The sequence below is a fragment of the Monomorium pharaonis genome, chromosome 8, assembly GCF_013373865.1.
Source record: "Monomorium pharaonis isolate MP-MQ-018 chromosome 8, ASM1337386v2, whole genome shotgun sequence".
In the NCBI taxonomy this organism is placed as follows: Eukaryota; Metazoa; Arthropoda; class Insecta; order Hymenoptera; family Formicidae; genus Monomorium; species Monomorium pharaonis.
Window position 1 is genome coordinate 11,221,920 of NC_050474.1, and position 23,592 is coordinate 11,245,511.

At 40.5% G+C, this 23,592-nt stretch overlaps 2 protein-coding genes and 1 long non-coding RNA gene across 4 annotated transcripts; 1 reads left to right on the forward strand and 2 right to left on the reverse strand.

The window, feature by feature from the left end:
- Nucleotides 1-3,695: 3,695 nt before the first annotated feature.
- Nucleotides 3,696-4,664, reverse strand: LOC118646904. The gene has a single exon (XM_036290851.1). The coding sequence runs from the start codon at nucleotides 4,662-4,664 to the stop codon at nucleotides 3,696-3,698; it is 969 nt and encodes a 322-aa protein (XP_036146744.1).
- Nucleotides 4,665-5,852: 1,188 nt separating this feature from the next.
- Nucleotides 5,853-8,954, reverse strand: LOC118646905. Its single transcript, XM_036290852.1, has one exon. It carries the CDS (start codon nucleotides 8,952-8,954, stop codon nucleotides 5,853-5,855), a length of 3,102 nt encoding a protein of 1,033 aa, XP_036146745.1.
- Nucleotides 8,955-19,913: 10,959 nt separating this feature from the next.
- Nucleotides 19,914-21,876, forward strand: LOC118647005. Of its 2 annotated transcripts, none has more exons than XR_004964338.1 (6): nucleotides 19,914-19,969; nucleotides 20,038-20,269; nucleotides 20,508-20,747; nucleotides 20,898-21,104; nucleotides 21,249-21,354; nucleotides 21,583-21,876. It is a non-coding gene; the product is annotated as an uncharacterized LOC118647005 (long non-coding RNA). The 2 variants fall into 2 exon arrangements; XR_004964339.1 differs by having other exon boundaries at nucleotides 19,943-19,963.
- Nucleotides 21,877-23,592: the final 1,716 nt, after the last annotated feature.

Consider the following 23,592-nt stretch of genomic DNA (forward strand, 5'->3'; position numbering starts at 1 on the left):
TATTTGGGCGAGCGCACCGTCCTACTGGAAAACATATGGCTTTCCAGACGACACAGTTTCCATCCACGGCTTGACTACATTTGTCAGAACACGCAAACAAACTTTTTTTGTGACGTTTTCCCCTTTGTTAAAGAAATGCGGTGGCATGACATCACCCTCACTGGACACAACACTTAGCGTGAACATTCACCGGAAATTTTGTTCTGGAAACAATGGGAACATCTTCAGGATCATGCGCGACCTATCGATCATTCCTTCGATTGATTTTCGCATCGACAGTAAAAATTTTTCTGTGTCCATTGGTTCGTGCATTAGGTCCCTTGATCTTTCTTTCTGCGCTCGCTTTTGCGATTGTTTCATAATGTTGAGTTGCCCGATCCCTCAAAGTCTTATTAATCTTGGGGATTATATTCCGTGCTTCTTTTAAGCTTAAATATTGGATGTGAGATCCGCGCTGGTGCCGTAAATCTCTGAGCGATCGCCCATGTGAAAGATCTAGTGCGTGGCTAGTAGGGCGTCGCGTATTCCTGGCCATTTCCCTCGGCGGAGAGTGGACTTCGTTTCGGTTTCCAAGTTGAGAACGAAGTTCGCGAATTTCAAATAATAGCTCATGGAGCATGTTCTCCATGGAATGTATCGGTCGCCTATTTATTTGTGGCGCTGCCGGTGTATTTCCACTTTGCTCCCCTTACGGAAAAAACACTAAAAATAACACTTTAAAAAACAAGTTGAGCATAGTTTGAGACAAAGGGTAAACACTCAATTCAGTGTAAACAATCAATTTGAGTGTTCGCTCTTTAATTTACTTTTAATTAGAGTGTTATTACTCTCAACTTGAATGTTCACCATCTAATTGAGTGTTAATTTCAATGTTAATCCTAAATTTAAGAATAACACTGAAATTAACACTCAATTAAATGGCAAACATCCAAGTTGAAAGTAATACTCAAATTAATACTCAAAACCAGCTGAACACTCTATAGTTGAATGTTTCGGTTAAACTTGCTTTTCTTGCTTTTGTTTTTATTTAAAATTTTCTAATCCAATGTTTGAGAGTGCACACTCAATATTAAGTGTATACCTTTAACCGATAGATGTTAAGTGTACATCTCCAACGTTTCAGTGTTCACACTTTATGTTGGAAGTATACACTTATTTATTGAGTGTCATATCCAAATGTTGAGAGTATTCTTTCAAATATTCAATATTTAAATCCAAACTTTGGTATGGACACTCAATCATTGGGTGTACACACTCAATGTTCGAGTATAAACACTCAATCTTTAGTGTAAATACTCAAGATTTGAGCGTATACACCTAAATTTGGGAGTAAACTCCCAAAATCGAGTATTAACGAGTATTAAAATTATTGAGTGTAAACTCTCAAAATTAGAGTATTTTTTCCGTAAGGGTCGTGTGAGTCCCGAAGCTCTTGTGCTTCTTCTTCGAGTTCTTCTCGAATTACTATGCGGGGTGACGCATGTAGCGAAAAGCGTGTCGACGGTTCCACTACGTCTGTCCCAGTTGAACGTGTGTCCATATTGTCGTTATTTATTCGACTAAATTCTGGTCCCTGGAACACGCGTTCGGTTGTTATATTCGGAGAGTTCGCTCGACTATCCAAAATCCGAATCGCGTTATCGAATATTGCTTTACGCGTCTTGAACTATGTTAAACACTGTATCCGTGTTTTGCTTGATGAACATTTATGTTCGGTTATAAGCGTGCGTGCTGAGTTCGCGTTACGGCTTATTTTGCAATATCGCGTATGTCGCGTTGCGCTAGTACGTTTGCATTCGTATACCTTTTGAATTACGGTAGCTATCCTAGCTGTTTCTTTTATGGTAATCGCAGTTACCGGGGATCAATCGATATTTTGCTCTATTCGCGTTACAATTTTGTGTCGTCCTACGCTTGTTTCGCGTTACAATTTAATGTATATCGGACTTACATAAGTATGACGATAAGCTGCATGGTGCGGCGATCAGCTGACAACTCGAAAATTCTGATTTTAATGAAACTTGGCATAAATGTAGAGGGGGTAAATACATGAATTTAGAAATTTATTGTAGCTGCCCATAAACGGTTTAAAGAGGTGAAACCACCCTTCAAAGATTGAGACATTTTTCGTTTTCTCGATATATCTCGTAAACTAAACAAAATATTAAAAAATGTTTTATACAAAAGTTTTACAATAAAAGTACTTCTACCTAACTACAGTAATTAAATTAAAAAAAAAATTTTTTTAAACAATTGTTTTTTAATTTTTGAAAAAAAAATTTTTTTCAAAATTTTATTAATGTAGTTAGATAGAGATATTGTTACCATAAAACTTTTGTATAAAACATTTTTTGATATCTCGAATACTTTTCGAGATATATCGGAAAAAGCAAAAATCTGCTCTACGCTATGCACTGAAAAAAGCATGAGAGAATGCGATAGCACCGCAACGGAGAGCGTTAAAAAATATTTTAAAGAAATTTTTTATTAAGGTTTATTTATGATATTGAATATAATATAAGATATTAAAAATATAATAAAATAAAGTAATATAAAATAATAATATTTTGTATAATATAATTGTTCGCGCGTGCGTAGAGTAAACGCGATCGCACGGGGAGAATTGCCGGGATCCGTCCCGATAGAGACGCGAAGTGAGTGGTCAGGAATGCGGGAGGTTCACCGAAGGTGATAGGAATAAGGAGGAGGCATAGATATCACTCACACTTAATTTCTTTATTCCACAAACGAACGCTCGAAGCGAGGGGTGAACCGTATCTTTTACACTGTGTCGGATATCTTGATACGCCCTGATATTGCGCTGCCTAATCGACGCGGAAATCTTGCAGAGCCTCGAGATCGAGGTCCTCGCGAATCCGGAAATCTTGCGCGCGATCCGACGGAGATCTTGCGCGCGAGGCAGAGGACGTTCGCGGGAAAGATACGGTCACCTGCGCACGGACGTAACACACTTACAACATTCACGCGGATATTAAAATTAAGAATTGCGTGGTCGGAGCGGATTAATTAATAATGCACTCGCATTATCACGGCGCGAATGATAGGGAAGAGCGGAAGTGAATCCCCGCAGCTAGAATCGGCGGAAGACGGGAGAGATCTGTTGGACGATCTGATTTCGGTGCCGGGCTGCGAGAGACTGAAGAATTATGCATCGTAAAACAATTACGATCGGAGGCGAGAAAAGGGGCGGTAGGGAACCGATATCGAGACTTATTTGGGCATGGATTTGGACGTGCCCTTTTTTGGGCATGTTTATTTGCATAGCGACCGAGATGCATAGTTACCGGTGCTGATAGCAAACGAAAATCGCGCGTGTGAGGAGCTAGTGACAGCGCCGCGCGACTTGGTGCATCGAAGAAATGAACTATCAGAAGCTCGATGGCTGTCAGGAGCCCTCACTACTCGCGGATAAAACAGAGCAAATAAAAGGACAATGTCAAAACTTTAAAATAATTGTTATAGTCTCGAACATACCGCCCGCCTCGGAATTAAGTGGTTAATTCCGAAACGTCGTTACAGCAGAATGAAATTGCGGAGTTCCCTTCCACCCGCCATGACGCAATACAGTAGAAGTTACATGAATAAACGCGGATAAAACAAGTAACATAGAATCAATCGGGGAACGCTTAAATCTAACTTAGGAACTAACAGAGATAACAAATTAAATAACGCAATTAGTTGCTCGACGCCTCGCTATTAATCGGGAGAACGCATAATTTAACGATAGGTCGTTGATACTCTGACGTGGCTGTTTTGACAGTAACCACACGAACTAATCCGTCGGATCCAGCGTGACACTGTGTCACTCGGCCAAGCTCCCACTTACATGGAGGTAACGTGGAGTTTCGTAAGAGAACGAGTTGACCGACCTGAAGTTGCGGCTTGACTTGTCGCCATTTTGTTCGGTGTTGTAATGTGGTAACATAATCATTATACCATAATTTCCAGAATCGTTCGGTGATGTGTCGCACGAGTTGCCATCGCGAAAGGCGGTTCTCGTTGAGTTGAAGAAGCGATGGTTCCGGATTTACAATCAGAGCGGATCCGACCAAAAAATGACCCAGAGTTAAACATTGGTAATCGTTTAGCGTGTTCGAAAGAGGCGCGATCGGACGTGAATTTAAGCAGGCTTCGATCCTGCATAACAAAGTGGTGAATTCCTCGAAGGTGAGCCTATGAGTGCCTAACACGCGACGCAAATGGGTTTTAACGCTTCGTACGCCAGTCTCCCACAAGCCGCCGAAGTGCGGAGCAGATGGTGGAATGAAATTCCACGTTATATTATCAGATGCGGTTAAATTTAAAAAATTAGGATCGCGCACAGCCGCTCTGTACGCTTTGGTCATCTCGCGATCAGCTCCGACAAACGTTGTTCCGTTATCAGAATACATGGCTTGGGAAAGGCCGCGACGTGCGCAAAAACGGGAAAAGGCGTTTGAAAAAGCCGAGGTGGAGTAATCTCCGACTAGCTCTAAATGTATCGCTCTGGTCGCTAGACAAATGAAAAGGGCGATATAGGCTTTACGCGATGTAATGCCTCGACCCGCAGAAGCGCGAATCTGCACGGGACCAGCATAATCTACCCCGCAATGCAAAAAACTGCGAGCAGACGCCGACACACGAGCCTCGGGAAGGTCGCCCATTAGTTGGGTAGGAATCGCGGCGCGTTCGCGCGTACATACGACACAGTTATGAATTATGGATCTTACGATGTTACGAGCGCGGAGAATCCAGAAATCGCGACGTAACAAACTTATCGTGAGCTGAGGTCTGGCATGTAATGCCCGTAGATGAGCCTGAGTTACAATCAGCGACACCAATGGATGGGTCGCCAGGAGAATCGGATGCCGAACAGAAAATGACAGGGGGGCCTTAGCCAACCGCCCACCCACGCGTAGAATTCCGTCCTTATCAAGGAACGGCCGTAGAGCGAGAATCGAGCATTTAGACGAGAGGGGATGATTGTTGGCCAGAGAATGTATTTCAGCCGGAAATGTGCTCGATTGAATCTTTTTTAACCAAAATATTCGTGCATCGTTGCAATCCGATGCGGAAATAATAAGCGGTTTTAAAGAGGATGACAAGGAATTGTCGTTAGAACCGGAGCGGCGGCATAAGCGTACGAACTTCAAAATATAGGCGGTGACGCGAATTAATTTAGGCCATGAGGAATATCGCGTCGGGAGATCCCAAGTGTCGTTCGGGGGAGAGCATTGCAAGGCTATGACCTTTTCCTCCAATGGAGCTTGCGGAGGTAGTCGTGCGTCGGAGCAAGGCCATGCGGGAGCATCAAGGCGCAGCCAAGATGGTCCGTGCCACCACAAGTCGTGACTGACGATTTCGTTGCCGAGTAGGCCGCGCGAAGCACAATCCGCGGGATTGTCTTCTGTCGAGACGTGTTGCCACTTCCCGTTTGGAAGACGAGATTGAATTTCATTCACGCGATTGGCAACAAATGTCTTCCATCGCGACGGATGCTGAGTCACCCACGCGAGGACGATCGTGGAGTTCGTTCAACAAAAGTACGGAAGATGGCTGTAACCGGGTGATTCGCGCACGAAATCGACAAGTCGAGCAAGGAGTAACGCAGCGGATAATTCTAATCGTGGCACGCTTAGCGGTTTTAACGGCGCGACCTTTGATTTACCTACTAGCAAGGAAATGGTAGTTTGTCCCGACGAAACAACTTTAAGATACACGGCAGCAGCGTAAGCAGTGTTCGACGCGTCGGCAAAGCCGTGTATTTCAGCGGACTCAATGTCCGATCCGAGTCCGCACCATCGCGAGATCTGCAAATTTTTTAAATGCCCGAACCGAGAATAAATATCTTCTCACCGAGACAACAGAGTGGGGGGAAGCGTATCATCCCAGTCTAATTTCTGTCGCCATAATTGCTGCATAAGAATTTTCGCGGTTATAATGACTGGAGTGACCCATCCGAGAGGGTCGTACAGTTTCGCAATAGCGGACAGAATGGTACGTTTGCTAGATGGAACGGGGCTCGAAAGTGCGACGTTAAATTCAAAAATATCGGTGGTAGGATTCCACCCGATACCGAGAACCTTGATTTGTTCGTCAGGGGAGAAAGGTTTTTTGCCTGCCGAACTCAGAGTGGCGGGATCAAGATCCGCGAGGAGAGCGGGCGAATTACTGGCCCATTTTCTTAAATCGAATCCGCCGCATTTCAGGATAGCGATTACGTGGTCTCGCGCTTGTCGAATGAACTCCGCGTTGTCTGCGCCGAATAGAATATCGTCGATGTAAATGTTCTCGCGTAGAATGGATACCGCGAGCGGAAATCGGTGACCTTCGTCGTCGATGAGTTGTTTCAAAACGCGAAGAGCGAGGAAGGGCGCGCAGGACATACCGTACGTGACTGTTAACAGCTGGTAGTCAGTAGGCGGTTCATGCGGTGTTGCATTCCATAAAATGCGTTGGTAATTGAGATCGCGTTGATCGACGCGAATTTGGCGATACATCTTCGCGATATCGGATGAATATACGAATCGGTGTCGTCGCCATTGCAATAAAATTGACGTAATGTCGGTTTGTAATTTCGGACCGGCGAGTAAATGGTCATTTAACGAAAACCCGTTGAAAGTGGCGCTTGATGCATTGAACACAACGCGGAGAGGGGTGGTAGCGTTATTTTCTCGGGTTACCCCGTGATGCGGAATGTAAACACACTGCATGGTTTCGCTCTGCGGTTGAGGCGACGGTCGCATGTGATCAAGACGTTCATATTCCGCGAGAAATTTTCGATATTCGATTGCCAATGCCGAATTGTTTTTAAACCGCCGCGTTAACGTGTTTAACATACGCTCGGCTTGGAGACGCGACGCTCCGATATCGAGAGGGGGAGGGGATTTAAACGGAAGGCGAACGATATATCGCCCATCGGAATTGCGAGAATGAGTCTCTCGGAAATGCGTTTCGCATTGTCTCTCTTGCGGCGAGAGAATAGATTGGCGTGGAAGTTCCTCGACTTCCCAAAAACGACGAAGCTCATCCTCGAGAGCAGGAGAACACGAAATTTGGTGCGTGAAGATACTGACGTGAGAGCTCTGTACGGATGAGTGCGACGGGGATCTCGCCGCGGGATAATCAGTCGGTCCGGAAATAATCCATCCAAGAACGGAATTTTGGGCGATCGGCTGGCCGACGTCTCCCTTGCGGACGCCGCCCAGAAGTAAAGTACTGTATAGATCTGCCCCAATGATAATACTGGGATCGAAACTAGTCGGATCCGGGTCGGCCCACGATAAATCCGAAAGGTGCGTGAACGCCGAAATATCTACACTGCGCTTTGGAACGTAAGTAGTTAACGAGCCGAGAATGAGCGCGTCAGTTGAATAAGCCGGAGTAGAAGCGTTACGCGGGGAAATGCATATCTGTGTCGCATGTTTAAAGGTGCCGGCGTGTATACCACCGACAGCGGTGACGGAGATGGGCATGCGACGGCGTTTCGCTCGCAGGAGTTGCGCCAGTGACTCGGAAATAAAGGTCATTTCGGAGCCTTGGTCGAGCAGGGCTCGCACGACGGCGGTGCGGCCCGACGGCGTCCGCACCGTTACCCACGCGGTCGCGAGGAGTACATGCGTTCGACGTCGCGGCGCGGTCGAAGCGGTAAGAGAACTCACCTCGGGTTTTTCAGTTGGAGCGACAGAGCAACTAGGTGACGCCGTTTCGGAAGCGATGGAAGAAGAATCCGAATCGAGATGGAGAAGCGAATGATGCCGTCTCTTGCAAAGTCGACATGAGAATTTGCTTTTGCACGACATAACTGTATGCTTTTCGCTCAAGCAATTGAAACACCGTTTTTGCTGCTTCACCATTTCTCGACGTTGATTCGGATTCTTTTCCCTAAACTTAACGCAGGAATTTAGATAATGGGGCGTGTCGCATAGCGGGCACTTTGGCGGCACGTTCGCTGACGCGGTAGCAGCGTGAACGCGATCGGATGGAGCGGTTTTTGCACCGGGCTTCACGGGGGCGCCGATTGCGTTGTTTTCCAATCCGCGAATGCGATGTTCGAGAAAGCGTTTAAGATCGTCGTACGTAGGCGGATCGTCGCGACCGCTTTCCTGTAAATTCCAAGCCTTCCGCGTGATCGGATCGAGTTTCTGCGTGACAAGGTATACGAGCATATCGTTCCAGAGGTTGTCGGTATTGCGATCCAAATTCGCGAAAGATTTTAGAGCGGCCGCAACCTTATCATGTAAAGATTGTAACACGGAAGCCGATTCACGCGGTACGCTAGGAAGACCGAGCAGAGCGGAGAGATGAATGTTAAGTGTGCGCCGCTTGTTCTCGTAGCGCGAGGTTAACGCGGCCCACGCGAGTTCAAAATTCTCCGCGGTAAAAGGAAGATGCGAAATACAGTCTGCGGCGCGGCCTTTTAAACACGAGGAGAGGAAGTGCATGCGAGCGAAATCATTCAAGTCTTTATTGTCGCGAATCAGCGTAGTAAACCGATCGCGGAACTGTGCCCACTCGTCGGGTTTACCATCGAACGGCGGTAATTGAATGGGAGGGAGATGCTGCAAGGAAAACGCGGACGCAGTCGCGGGCGCGTCCGCGGGCGCATCTTGACGGCGTTCGACGTAAAAGGTGCTTGAATGGTTCGGACTCACAGTCGGCTCGAGTTCCTCCAAGCAATCCGCCATGTAGTCCAGAGCGTTGAGGTAGGCATCCTGGGCTCTCTCGAAATGGTCCTCGCTGAAGTACGGGAACTCCTCTCGTTTTACCTTGGAAATCGCTTCCTTCAAGGCAGCATGCCCAGTCACGAATTGGCTCCAATTCTCCTTGAGAAGCAGGATGCGGGAACGAATCTTCGCCGTGGTCAGATTGCCCTTTCCGATTTTTTTGAAGTACTCGAGGGCACGTTCGATCATCCTCTGGATCGTTCTTTGCCTCTCAAGAATGTCCGCCATGGTGAGCGACACGGATTATCACGTAAATCACTTGAATCACCTCCGCGTGACCGCGAATTTAGAACTCACTTCGATCCGGCTCGAAGGACCAAATTTGTTCGCGCGTGCGTAGAGTAAACGCGATCGCACGGGGAGAATTGCCGGGATCCGTCCCGATAGAGACGCGAAGTGAGTGGTCAGGAATGCGGGAGGTTCACGGGAGGTGATAGGAATAAGGAGGAGGCATAGATATCACTCACACTTAATTTCTTTATTCCACAAACGAACGCTCGAAGCGAGGGGCGAACCGTATCTTTTACACTGTGTCGGATATCTTGATACGCCCTGATATTGCGCTGCCTAATCGACGCGGAAATCTTGCAGAGCCTCGAGATCGAGGTCCTCGCGAATCCGGAAATCTTGCGCGCGATCCGACGGAGATCTTGCGCGCGAGGCAGAGGACGTTCGCGGGAAAGATACGGTCACCTGCGCATGGACGTAACACACTTACAACATTCACGCGGATATTAAAATTAAGAATTGCGTGGTCGGAGCGGATTAATTAATAATGCACTCGCACTATCACGGCGCGAATGATAGGGAAGAACGGAAGTGAATCCCCGCAGCTAGGATCGGCGGAAGACGGGAGAGATCTGTTGGACGATCTGATTTCGGTGCCGGGCTGTGAGAGACTGAAGAATTATGCATCGTAAAACAATTACGATCGGAGGCGAGAAAAGGAGCGGTAGGGAACCGATATCGAGACTTATTTGGGCATGGATTTGGACGTACCCTTTTTTGGGCATGTTTATTTGCATAGCGACCGAGATGCATAGTTACCGGTGCTGATAGCAAACGAAAATCGCGCGTGTGAGGAGCTAGTGACAGCGCCGCGCGACTTGGTGCATCGAAGAAATGAACTATCAGAAGCTCGATGGCTGTCAGGAGCCCTCACTACTCGCGGATAAAACAGAGCAAATAAAAGGACAATGTCAAAACTTTAAAATAATTGTTATAGTCTCGAACAATAATAATATGTAATAATATGATATAATAACGTCGCACGTGAATGCATGCTGATGTGAGTGAGAGAGAAAGAGTAAATAATATTAATATAATGTAGAAATTTAGAACTAAATTTAAACTAAATTTAGAAATTTATCGGGATAAACTTCCGAAAAGCCCATACCACCGATTTTTTTTATACTCTAGATTCTTACGTATTTCGACGTGCTGATTACGAATATGATAGTGAAAATTGGCGCAAATTTGATTTTCATGGCAAAAACCTTGAAAAAACCATAAAAATCATGGTTTTTTCTATTTATTTCCCTAAATAATGAGAATTTTGAAAAATACTTTAGATAAAAGTTATAGATCTCATCGAAATACACATTTTATGTTGTATTGATTTTTGCCGTAAAAACAATAGTTTTTGAGAAAAACTAGCAGCGCCCCGAGGCAGGGGGAGAGTGTGAGTGGACCTCGCTATGCGTGGAAAAGAGAAAAAGGTCGACTACTCCCAGTTTATTTTTATACTCTCACTCGCAGGTGACAGAATTTACTAGGTGGAAGTAGTCGGCCCCCCCTCCGCGGGGGCTACGCCCCCGCTCCGGGTAGGGGCCTCAGATGGCTGAAAGTGGGGGTTAGCCGGAGTAGGGAGCTCCGCGTGGAAAGTCACAAACCATTACTGTATGCGGACCCCGTCCCCTCCCCACTATCAAGACCATTTTGGTGCTAGTGATGGTCAAAAACTTATACCACACCTAAAAATGGGTGGATCATGCTTCGCATGGAAAATTCCAATGGTACAGAAAACACATGAACAAAGCTCACTTCCTTCCAGTATTAACTAATAAAATTAATTAATAAAACTCGAATTGTGTTACATGAGTTATATAAAGTTTTGAACATTTAACGTCGTTTTTCTCAAAAACTATTGTTTTTACAGCAAAAATCAATACAACATAAAATGTGTATTTCGATGAGATCTATAACTTTTATCTGAAGTATTTTTCAAAATTTTCATTATTTACGGAGATAAATGGAAAAAACCATTTTTATGGTTTTTTCATGGTTTCCGCCATAAAAATCAAATTTGCGCCAATTTTCACTATTATATTCGTAATCAGCACGTCGAAATACGTAAGAATCCAGAGTATAAAAAAAATCGGAGGTATGGGCTTTTCGGAAGTACACCCATTTATCGTAGCTGCCCATAAACGGTTTAAAGGGGTGAAACCACCCTTCAAAGATTGAGACATTTTTCGTTTTCTCGATATATCTCGTAAACTAAACAAAATATTAAAAAATGTTTTATACAAAAGTTTTATGGTAACAATATCTTTATCTAACTACATTAATAAAATTTAAAAAAAAATTTTTTTTTAATTAAAAAACAATTGTTTAAAAAAAAATTTTTTTTTTAATTTAATTACTGTAGTTAGGTAGAAGTACTTTTATTGTAAAACTTTTGTATAAAACATTTTTTAATATTTTGTTTAGTTTACGAGATATATCGAGAAAACGAAAAATGTCTCAATCTTTGAAGGGTGGTTTCACCCCTTTAAACCGTTTATGGGCAGCTACGATAAATTTTGCGACGTTGCTTTCCCCCGGGAACGCCAGGTCCGAGGGGGCTACGCCCAATTAAACGGGAATCTCTGTATATACGGTAACGAGTAACGCTCTTCTAGTTAGATTCGATAGCACAGGCACACAAAAAAAAAAGTGGTTGGTCCGGCGGACTAGACTACTCAATCTTTATGTATTTTGACCCGCTGAATCCAAATCCAAGGTCAGAATTGCTGAAATGACTTATTTTTTCCTAACCTCAAAAAAAAATTTTTTTTTAACGTTAGTCCGGCGGACCAGACTAATCTATTTTTATGTATTTTGACCCGCTGAATCCAAATTCAAGGTCAGAATTGCTAAATTGGCTCATTTTTTCCTAATCTCAAAAAAACATCTTATAAAAGCAGTTTAGGTCACAAATGTATAATCCGGAGCGTGCAGGCTTGCGTAACCACATTATCCGGGGAAAATTCCATACGTATGACAAGTTTGAGCTTCTGTGAATAAATAGCGTAGAAAATTCACTCCCTTTTTCTATTATATCTAACTCTTTTATTCTGGAAGGTTCTGTGCAATGGCTTTCTCTTACGTTTCTTCTCTTTCACAGAGACATCACGTTTGAGCGTCCAGCAGAAATCAGTCATCATATTCACATCCCACTTGCCTTGATATCGATACTCCATCTCCTTGATGTCCTGATAAAATCTTTCTCCCTGTTCTTCACTATAATCACCTAGATTTCTGGGAAGTAGTCGATATGAGAATCTAAGAAATGCAACTTAAGTTTCATTAAGCAACCTAGTTTTCTATAGTTCTCCGTCATTTCCGCCACCCTTTCTCTATAATCTTGACTTTTGTGGTTTCCTAAAAAATTTTCTGTGACACCTTTGAAACTCAGCCATGCTGCTCTCTCATCTTCATTCATTTTGGTAACAAAATTGTCGTCTCTCAACATTTTACGTATTTGAGGTCCATCAAAAATTCCTTCTCGCAATTTTGCATCAGAGATGTTGGGAAATTTTTCTTGTAAATACTGGTAGCATTCACCATTTTTATTCAGAGCTTTCACCCATTGTTTCATGAGTCCTAATTTGATATGAAGAGGTGGAAGGAGAACTTTTGAAGGCTCAACTAACGGTTCATTTATGATATTTTTAGACCCAGGTTGCAGAGACGTTCTTGTCGGCCATTCTTTTCTAATGTAATGGTTTGTTCGATCTCTACTATCCCATTCACATAGAAAGCATGGATTTTTTGTGTAACCTGATTGTTGACCCAATAATATGGTGAGAATTTTTAGATCCCCACAAATTTGCCACCTATGTTCTGTGTATTTAATTTTTTCAAGAACTGTTTTCAAGTTTGTGTACTCTTCTTTTATCACTACCGAGTGCGCTACAGGAATGGAGGCATATACATTAGTATTGTGCAGCAACACTGCTTTCAAGCTTCTCTTAGAAGAATCGATAAATAGTCTCCACTCATCAGACTTGTAACATCCAGGTTTCAGTTTGTTCATTAATCCGATAACATCGTGACAATAGACTAATGAATGTTCCTCATCTGCAAAGAAATATTGCCGATATTCTCTTTCTCTGTCACGATAATAGGAGATTTTCACATTTTTCGCCTCCTTAACATTGTGTTTCAACCAGGACGCCAAAAACTCTGCTCCATCTTTGGGCAAACCCAAATCTCGAACAAGATCGTTCACCTTCTCTTATGTTATTTTTCCTGGTTTTTTTGATATATTATACGGAACATAGTCATCATCAGTTGATTTACTTAAACTTTTAGTCTTGCTCTCAGTTTCAATCTCAGATTCTTCCGAACTTCCATCAATCTCTATTCGATTGAGTTCAGAAGTAATACTTGTATCCATGACTTCATCGTTTGTTTCGTCGGATGCTGATATATATATAGGTTTCGTTAAACTCGAAACATTGGCGTAGCATAATGCCGGACTAACGTTAAAAAAAAATTTTTTTTGAGGTTAGGAAAAAATGAGTCATTTCAGCAATTCTGACCTTGGATTTGGATTCAGCGGGTCAAAATACATAAGGATAGACTAGTCTGGTTCGCCGGACCAACATTAAAAAAAAAAATTTTTTTTTTGAGGTTAGGAAATGCGAGCTAACTTTGCAATTCTGACATTGGATTCGGATTCAGCGGGTCGAAATACATAAGAATAGACTAGTCTGGTCCGCCGGACCAACATTTAAAAAAAATTTTTTTTTGAGGTTAGAAAATGCGAGCTAACTTTGCAATTCTAACTTCAGATTCGGATTCAGCGGGTCAAAATACATAAGGATTGACTAGTCTAGTCCGCCGGACCAACCACTTTTTTTTTGTGTGCCTGTGTAATCATAAAGTATAATATGTATATATTTGTTTAGATATAAGCAGAGAAGAACCTGAGAGCAGCCACCGCGACCTTTTTCGTGCGACCGATATTTGACTAGCATCAGCGCCAAACGTGGATGTAAAGTCTGTTTTACATTAATCGCAAGCAGCTAGTTGTGACTTGACATCCAATAGGCGCTTAGTTTCTAGTTAAAGCTCGACATTTATTGAGTGTTGCAAATTGCAACTGGCGACTGCAATTAATGTAGAACGGGTTTTACATCCACGTTTGGCGCTGATGCTAGTCAAATATTGGTCGCACGAAAAAAGCCGCGGTGGCCGCTCTCAGGTCCTCTCTGATATAAGCTTATTTTGTTGATAAATATGTGTTAAATATATTAAGAAGTTTATTAAAAAGACTATTTTTAATGTTATCTTTTTCCTTCATAATTATATCTATTCTTTATAATTTTAGCACTTATAATTTCCAGGAAGTCAAATTCTTAAATTAATTTTACATAAAACAACGAAATTGCATTCAAAGAGTATTTTTTGTTTTATGTGAAATTAATTTAAGTACTTGACCTCCTGGAAATTACACTGGAACCCCGCGTTAGCGTACTCCGCGTTAGCGGAAACTATCCCCTCCATATGCACTCGGCCCACATGAGTAGCGTGTGTGGGGATAGCAATGAGCAATGCAGTCGCGTATTTCACGGAGTGGGAGTGAAACCAAGCAATAGGAGATAACCCCGCGTTAGCGGACCAAAGCCCCGAACAGTTCGCTAACGCGGGGTTCCAGTGTATGTGCTAAAATATATACATGTACATATATAACAACACTGTATTTTTTATAACAGCAATATAATAGTTCATATTGCCATTACAAAACATTACAAGAGTAGCAATTTTTTAAACAGTATATAAATTTGTTTTACAAAAAATGCATGATGAAGAAGAATTATTAATATATACATTATTCGTATTAATTATGGGCATGTATACAGGGTGTAATGTAATCGGAAGCCATCCCGTAATGGAAAGATAAACGGGATCGAGATGAACATAAAAGTCCAATATTGTCTTGGGTTAGGTCTATCAATAATCGAGATATAAATTTTTTAAATTGTACGAATGAGAGCGCGCCGTGTGAAGAGCCGAGACGCTCGAGCTGTAGCGCGGCCCACTGTGTCGAGCATTGGCTGCTGGCGGTGGGGGGAAGAAGGAGAAGCGGTGCCGCTGCCTGTGCTTCGCCGCCCTCGCGTCTCACCGCACCGCGCCAACACTCGTGGCGATGGCAGCTATGCACATTCGCGATTACTTGACAAATTAGGTGTTACGTCCAGGTTTATGGGGTTTTGACTAGGATCGGAAGGTTGGTTGGGTATGGTAGATAAAGAAGGAAGGACGCAACATGACACGACTCCCGAAGGCACAGGCTCGAGGAAAAGACAAGTGCCTTAGGGGCAAACGCACTCTTTATTGCCAGAAATGTGAGTCAGTGTGCCGGTAGGCTCACTATAACCCCTATCTCTCGGCTGTGCGTCTGTTGGCCCTGCTTTCGAGTCAACAAATTTAATTGTTTTAACTCGGGATCGGACCCGATACAGTCTTTAGTTGGGGAATGAGGGTAGGTCGACTAATAAATAAATCAAGAGATTTAACTTATAATCATATTTATTCTAATGTTGGTGGTTTCATACAGAAAAAAAACTGAGGTTGATATTTACTATTGTTTTAATTATGTATACTTAATTCCTAATGGAATACATTGTTGGTAATACTAATACTTGCTATTTATCTATATACAGGGTGTCCCTAAGCACCCACGCCAATGCTTGTAAAGAGGTAGAAGGGATCGAGACAAACATAAATACCCAATATTGTTTGGGTTTGGTCCACCAATAATCGAGATATTAATTTTTTTAATTGTGCGAATGAGAGCGCGCGGAAGGAAGAGTTCGAGCCGCTCGAGCCGTAGCACGGCCCACTGTCTCGAGTATTGGCGCCGGCGGCCGGGGGGAAGAGGGAGAGTCGCGCCGCTCTGTGCTTCGCTGCTCCCACGTCCCACCGCACCGCGTCTAGACTCGCATCAATGGCCGCTCTCGCGTCCCACCGCACCGCGCCAAGACTCGCGTCGTTACACACATTCATGACAAATGACATAATTATGAATATAGTAAATTAATTAAAATTTTTGGTACATTCACGATAGATTCTTTCTTTTTCTTAAATATCTTATTTACAGTATCATACAATTCTAACTTTGTTTTCTATCGAATTGTATCGTACTGTTAAATCTTTGATAACGAAAACATTGATAAAAAATTATCCTAAAATTCACGATTGATTCTCAAATTGAGTTTTTTTATACGTGTATTATAATATTTGCCACATCGAGTTCTCTCATCGTTATCTTTTTCTCTTACACGATGTCTTCATAGATATTTTTTCATACTGCAACAATGAAACATACTTAACTAACAGGAAATGAGAGAACGATAGAAAATGATATCATTTCTTGAAATTTTTTCTTTTTGATTCAGAGAAATGATGGATTGTGAAATATAAAACGATTAGATTCTCGTGTTTTTTTTTTTTTTAATAAATCACTGAAAATCTATCGTAATTAGTAAGTATTTCGGATAAGTATTTCGCGCATTTTAGTACGACACCTCTCTCTCTCTCTCTCTCTCTCTCTCTCTCTCTCTCTCTCTCTTTCTCTCAATTTGGCAATAACGCTCTTCCTAGCATACATAATTAATTATAATTTACATGTGTAACATAACTTACTTTATTTTTACTTTTTCTTACACTTTCTTCTTATTTTTCCCTTTGGTGATTATTTTTTCCTCTGGTGAACGAAGGCGGGCGGTATGTTTAATAAATTGCCGCGTTTTCGGAAAAGTCTCTATGTTCTCCTCGCAGATGCTCTTTAATTCTCTCTCTTTCTTTTTATTTGCCCAAACTATTCTTCCTTTAACTCAACTTCAAGTAAAATATTTCTTTCTCTTTTTATTTAATAACTAAAAATAAAACATGACACAAAGTACTGACTTATCTCAAAAAACTTATTTTCTTTAAAAAATGAAATTTTATGTAATATACTTATCTGATTCTATAACGCACGGTATGTTAACCAATTTCCAAATTCGGCACAGCCGTATTTTCTTTTGCAATATAATACACGTACAGAAACACAAATAATTCGCTATTAACCTCGCGCACGTCATTAACTACGAACTGTCATATCATCGCCGTGAAACTCGTAGCGGATTCGACCGTCAATTATTTACGTGGAAAAGCGATAACAAAACGTGCACTTCTCGGATCTACACGACTTTTCTTATAAGAGATTATTATTATTAATCGTACGATTTATAGACATATTACTTAATATTTATTTATTTTTTACTCTCGCAAAGCGAATAACAGCGATTTATCATCATATCAATATACTTATAGTTGTATATCAACACTTTATAAGAGACCTGTCACATATGGGAAAGATTTCCCTATTCTATCTTATACTTATGAAATAAATAGACTTTGTAAAGTTATACGTGTTTACTAATATCAAGCTTACAAAAGAATAAATAATTTCTTTTTTTAATAAACAACATTCCTTTTTTTAGTATCTAAGAAACATAAATTGCTTGAAATTAGTTTGATAACAAATAAATAAAGAAACTAGAAAATAACTAAAAATGGGGAATAAATCGCAAGGGCTGCCACAGTACTCCCTCCCCAGCGACGTTCTACGTTGCGAAACGAACTTTCTTCTTGGGACCACAGTATGTTCTTAAAGGTCGAGAAGGCAAAACTGAAGGAATGGATGAAGTGGCAGGAAAAGAAACAGCAAGATGATCCAGAGGAATTTCCTTGGGTAAAAAGGCTGGTTTGAGACGTTCCGTGGAGACGTTAACAATTTTACCTGCAATATCAATAGTAAAAAGGTATTCATTAACACGTTTAACAACACGAAAAGGGCCAGAATAAGGTGGTTGAAGTGATTTCTTTAAACAATCTTCTCTGAGCCAAACATGAGAACAATCAGACAAAGCAGGATGATGAAAAGGAGTAGTTTTACAATGATGAGCAGTAGGTCTGGATTTAATCAATCTCATATGTTCTCTATGTTTTTCAATAAAAATTTCAGGATCCGCAGGCAAATCTTCATCAATGAAAAATTCTCCAGGTAAACGAAGAGTAGATCCATAAAGCATTTCAGCAGGAGAAGCTTGTAAATCTTCTTTAAAACAAGTCCGAAGTCCAAGTAAAACGGAGGGTAAAACTTCAATCCAATTATTCTTAGCATGACACATGATAGCACTCTTCAAGGTACGATGCCATCTTTCCAGAATTCCATTAGAAGCAGGATGATAAGCAGAAGTTCTGACACGCTCACAGCCAATAAGATTAGTAAGAGCTTTAAATAAAGCAGCTTCAAATTGAGGACCTTGGTCCGTAGTGACTGTAAATGGAGCACCGTATCTTGCAACCCAGTGTGAATAAAAGGCCGTAGAAACAATATCAGCAGTGACTTCAGATAAAGGAACAGCTTCAGGCCATCTGGAGAACCGATCAATCATAGTAAGACAATACCGAAAACCTTGACAGACAGGAAGAGGTCCAATTAAATCAAGATGTATATGTTGAAAACGTTGATCTGGAACAGAAATCTTGACAGGTAAATTTTTGTTATGTCTTGAAATCTTGGAACGCTGACAAGAAAGACAAGATCTTGACCATTCTTTAATGTCTTTTTTAATTGAAGGCCAAACAAATTTTTGTTGAATTTGTTTTAAAGTCGCTCTACCACTAGGATGAGCCAAACCGTGAACAATATCAAAAATTCTTCTTCGTAAACGTAAAGGAACATAAGGACGAATATTCTCAGTGGAACAATCACAAAATATAGGTGAAATTGAACCAGTAAGAATTAATTTTTGTAGCTTAAGAGAAGAATTGTTAAAAAGAGATTTAAGTTCTTCATCTTCCTTTTGACAGTTAGCAAGATCTTCAAGAGAAACAATGACAGGCAAAGAAATAGCATTAATTCTTGAAAATAAATCAGCAACAATATTATCTCTTCCAGAAATATGTCTGATGTCAGTGGAAAATTGTGCAATAAAATCCAGTTGACGAATTTGCCGAGGAGAAGCTTTATCCATCTTCTGATGAAAGGCAAATATTAAAGGTTTATGATCTGTTTGAATAATAAATTCACGTCCTTCAAGAAGATATCTGAAATGTTTAATAGCAGAATAAATACTAAGAAGCTCTCTATCATAAGTGCTATAATTACATTGAGTATCATTTAATTTTTTAGAGAAAAAGGCAATCGGTTTGGAAATCCCATCAATAATTTGTTTCAAGGCCGCTCCAATAGCAAAATCAGAAGCATCACAAGAAAGAATAAGAGGAACTGCAGGAACAGGATGAGTCAAAGTAGTAATCTTGGTAAGTTCTTCTTTACAAAAACGAAAAGCTTCCTCCGCTTCAGGTGTCCAAATAATTAGTCTTCTATCACGCTTCTTACTGTCCTTTAAATAATCTGTCAAAATAGCTTGATGTTTAGCAGCATCTTTTAAACACCGGCGATAGAAATTAATGACTCCTAAAAATCTTCGTAAGTCTAGAAATGTTTTAGGCTTTTTAAAATCAATAATAGCTTTAATTTTCTCTGTTGTAGGCTTGATTCCTTGATTAGAAATTAAAAAGCCAAGAAAGGAAATTTCAGACTGGCCAAAAAGACTTTTTGATAAATTAATAGTCATACCAAACTGTTTAAGACGAGAGAAAAGAATTTCAAGATGTTCAAAGTGTTCTTCAACATTATTAGAGGCTATTAAAATGTCATCTAAATAGCAAAAACAGAAGTCTAAGCCAGCAAGAATAATATTCATAAGACGTTGAAAAGTCTGAGCAGCATTACATAGTCCGAAAGGCATGACAAGAAATTCAAAAAGACCGACAGGAGTGGTTACAGCCGTCTTAGGTATATCTTCAGCAGCAACAGGAACTTGATAATAAGCCTTGACCAAGTCCATTTTAGAAAATATATTCTTACCATGTAATCCCATTGTTAAATCTTGAATATGTGGGAGAGGGTAACGGTCAGGAACAGTGATAGCATTAAGAGCACGATAATCTCCACAAAGTCTCCAGGAATTATCATTTTTAGGGACCATGTGCAGTGGAGAAGACCAACAGCTACTAGAAGGCCTACAAATACCTTGCTCAATCATAAGGTTAAATTCTTCACGAGCAAATTTAAGCTTCTCAGGAGAAAGTCTTCGTGGAGTAACAGAAATAGGAGGTCCTCTTGTAACAATATGATGTTCAACTTGATGTAACTTGTTGGAAGTCAAAGGTGCAAAATGCGTTAATTCAGGAAATCTTGCAAGGATTTTATGGTAATGTGAGTCAGGAGAAGTAGTGCAAATCGACAAGTGATTAACATTAGACAGTTTCCCTTTAAATGACAATCCAGTAACACTGTCTAAAAGTTTTTTATTCTTGATGTCGATTAAAATCCCGTAATGACTCAAAAAGTCAGCTCCTAAAATAGGGCGTTGAATATCCGCGACACAAAATTTCCATTTAAAATTTCTGCGCAGTCCAAGATTTAAAACTAAGGTTTTAACTCCATAGGTATTAATCCTGGATCCATTAGCAGCAAACAGTTTAAAAGATGAAGAAGATTGAGAAAACTGAGCTAATCTTTTAGGAATCAATGAAATGTCAGCTCCGGTATCAACAAGAAAATTGAGTAATGAAGTTTTATCAGTAACAATGAGGCGACTACAAGGTAAACCGTCACAATCTGCCTCATGACTCAACGGCAAAATCAGTTTTCCGGATTTGCAGTAAAAGCTTTAGACATAGCACAAGGTATTGTACATTTTTGAGCTTTATCACCAAATTTCTTATGATAAAAACAAGTAGGCACTTTATCAGATTTATCAGATTTATCAGATTTATCATTCTTGAAATATTTATTCCGAGAATTTGATCTAAATCTCTTGTTATAATTAAATCTAGATCTCGATCTGCTTCTATAGCGTTTAACTTCTAAAGCGGAAATTCTACGCTCCAAATCAGCTAAACTAGAGGAACCAGATTCAGGTGTAGAAGTTACAGCGGCAATTTGTAAGCCCGAATCTCTCTCCAAAATCTTATCAGCCAATTCAGCAAGCTTGATTAAAGGAGCTTCATCAACAACAGCTAAAATAGCTTGAACTCTAAGAGGTAATCTTTGAAGCCAGATCGAATGGAGAATATTCTCAGAAATAGCATTTCCAGCTAATTGTTTAAGTTCTCGAAGCAATTCCGTCGGCTTTTTATCATTTAATTCAATTCCAGCTAATAATTGACGTAACCTTTTCTCCTCAGAATCAGAAAATCGATTTATAAGTACATTTTTTAAATAAAGATATTTATCTCGCTCTGGAGGATTTTCAACAATCTCAGCAACAGCTACTAAAGCTTGTTCATCAAGGTGACGTATAACCGAATTATATTTAACATCATCAGAACGAATTCTATATATTAAAAATTCACTTTCCAATTGAGCAAACCAAAGTTTCGGTTGTTTATGCCAAAAAGATGGCAATTTCAAAAGACGGAATTCATTCGAGTGAATTTCTTGGGTGTTACCTCGTAAAGCTGATGAATGTTGATCAGAAAAGAGAGTCCGGTTAACATCATGTTGATCCTTCGTTTCCAGAAGCAGATGTTCTTGAGGTTGTTCAGTCGATGTCCCAGGAGAAGACACAGGAGAACGTTCAACAGGCATCTCGAAGAAAGATTTCAAATTTCGTGCACGACAATCGTCAGGAGAGCCAAAACGTAAACACGATTCTTTGACAGGCTTGTCTTTTCAATCACGTCGGGGTCACCAGTTATGGGAAAGATTTCCCTATTCTATCTTATACTTATGAAATAAATAGACTTTGTAAAGTTATACGTGTTTACTAATATCAAGCTTACAAAAGAATAAATAATTTCTTTTTTTAATAAACAACATTCCTTTTTTTAGTATCTAAGAAACATAAATTGCTTGAAATTAGTTTGATAACAAATAAATAAAGAAACTAGAAAATAACTAAAAATGGGGAATAAATCGCAAGGGCTGCCACACACAGGTAAATCTTAATGCCCTCTAGTGTTAAATTCATGTACTGGACATCAACGACGATGACGTATCTTAAATGAAAAATTTAAAATTCGGTATTTGCGTCAAAATATCTCTACTCGTAGGACACGTAGAGTAAAAATAAAAATAGTTTTCTTATAGAAATCAAACCCAAACTTTCGATTGAGCTTAGTTAAAACTCGATCGGTTTAGTCGTTATTGAGATCTGGTAATCTCAGGTGCTCGCAAGTCGCGAACTCGCGTATAATACACGGGGCGGTCTCGCGCTGCGCGTTCACTTGGCGCGAGACACTACCGTGTCTCTTGATATACATATATATGTATGTGTGTATGTTATCCCTCTTTCTTTTTCTTTGTGTAAGTAATGTTTTCTTCTGAATATTATATAATATAATTTTTGTCTTCTGATAGTGAAAACGAAAAATATTCTAAAGATAAATTTAATTGGACTGACTAGAGATACCGAGTGAAGAAAAGAGAGAGAAAGAAATTAAAGAATTGATACAGTAAATAGATAAAAGAAAAACCGAAAAAGGAGAAAGAGAGAGAGAGAGAGAGAGAGAGAGAGAGACAGAGAAGAAATAATGAAGAATATTAGGTAACAACAAAATAGACAATAACGTTGCTAATAATGTGTTTATATGTATGTATTTATTTTTATATGTTATGTATGTACATATAAAAATGTATGTATTTACATGTGCGTGCGTGTGTGTGTTCTCTCTTTTTTCTTTATATAAATAATGCTTTCCTTCTCTTTTTTCTTATGTTATACATAGTTCTAGTAAATTATTCGTTATTACTCGTATACTATATTTATTATGAGTAATTATTTAAATTATTAGAACTTTGTATAACGTACGGAAAAAAAGAAGAAAAGCATTACTTACACAAAGAAAAAAGTGAGGGAGAGATAAATAAAATTTACAAATAACACACTGTTATGAGTGACACACTCATAACGATAAGGTGTCAGTAACACGATGACGTAAGTCGGTCAGCTGCAGTCAGCATCGAGCGCATCGCGCGAGGTTTCGCGCAATCCGCTCGACAATTAGCGCAATGCTCCTTAGACAGCACTTGCTGTCTAAGCAATAATTTGGAATACTGACCGATTTACGCCCTCACGCAATCCTCCCCTTCTTTCGATCCAACTACCGAATTATCGGATATATAAACCGGCGAAAGAAGGTGAGGATCGGGTCAATTCGAAGTAGACAAACTAAGACTACACACGACACTCTGCTTTGCGGGGTCGTGTATCGCCGAGATAACTTATACTAAATATACAACCACGACACTCTGCGTTGCGGGGTCGTGGACAACAAGTTCATAGACGCGACACTCTGCCTTGCGGGGTCGCGATCTAACTATTGTAACTGAATACAAGAATAAAAGTGTTCAAGACAAATAACGGTGTATGTGACGAAATACCTTCCTCGCGAGATCTCTGGCAGCGATCCCAAAATCGTACTCACAACGAGGGGTAAAACAACACACACACAGACACACATACACACACATATTTAGATACATACATCCTTTTATGTACGATCATATGAAAATACTTATATGTATATA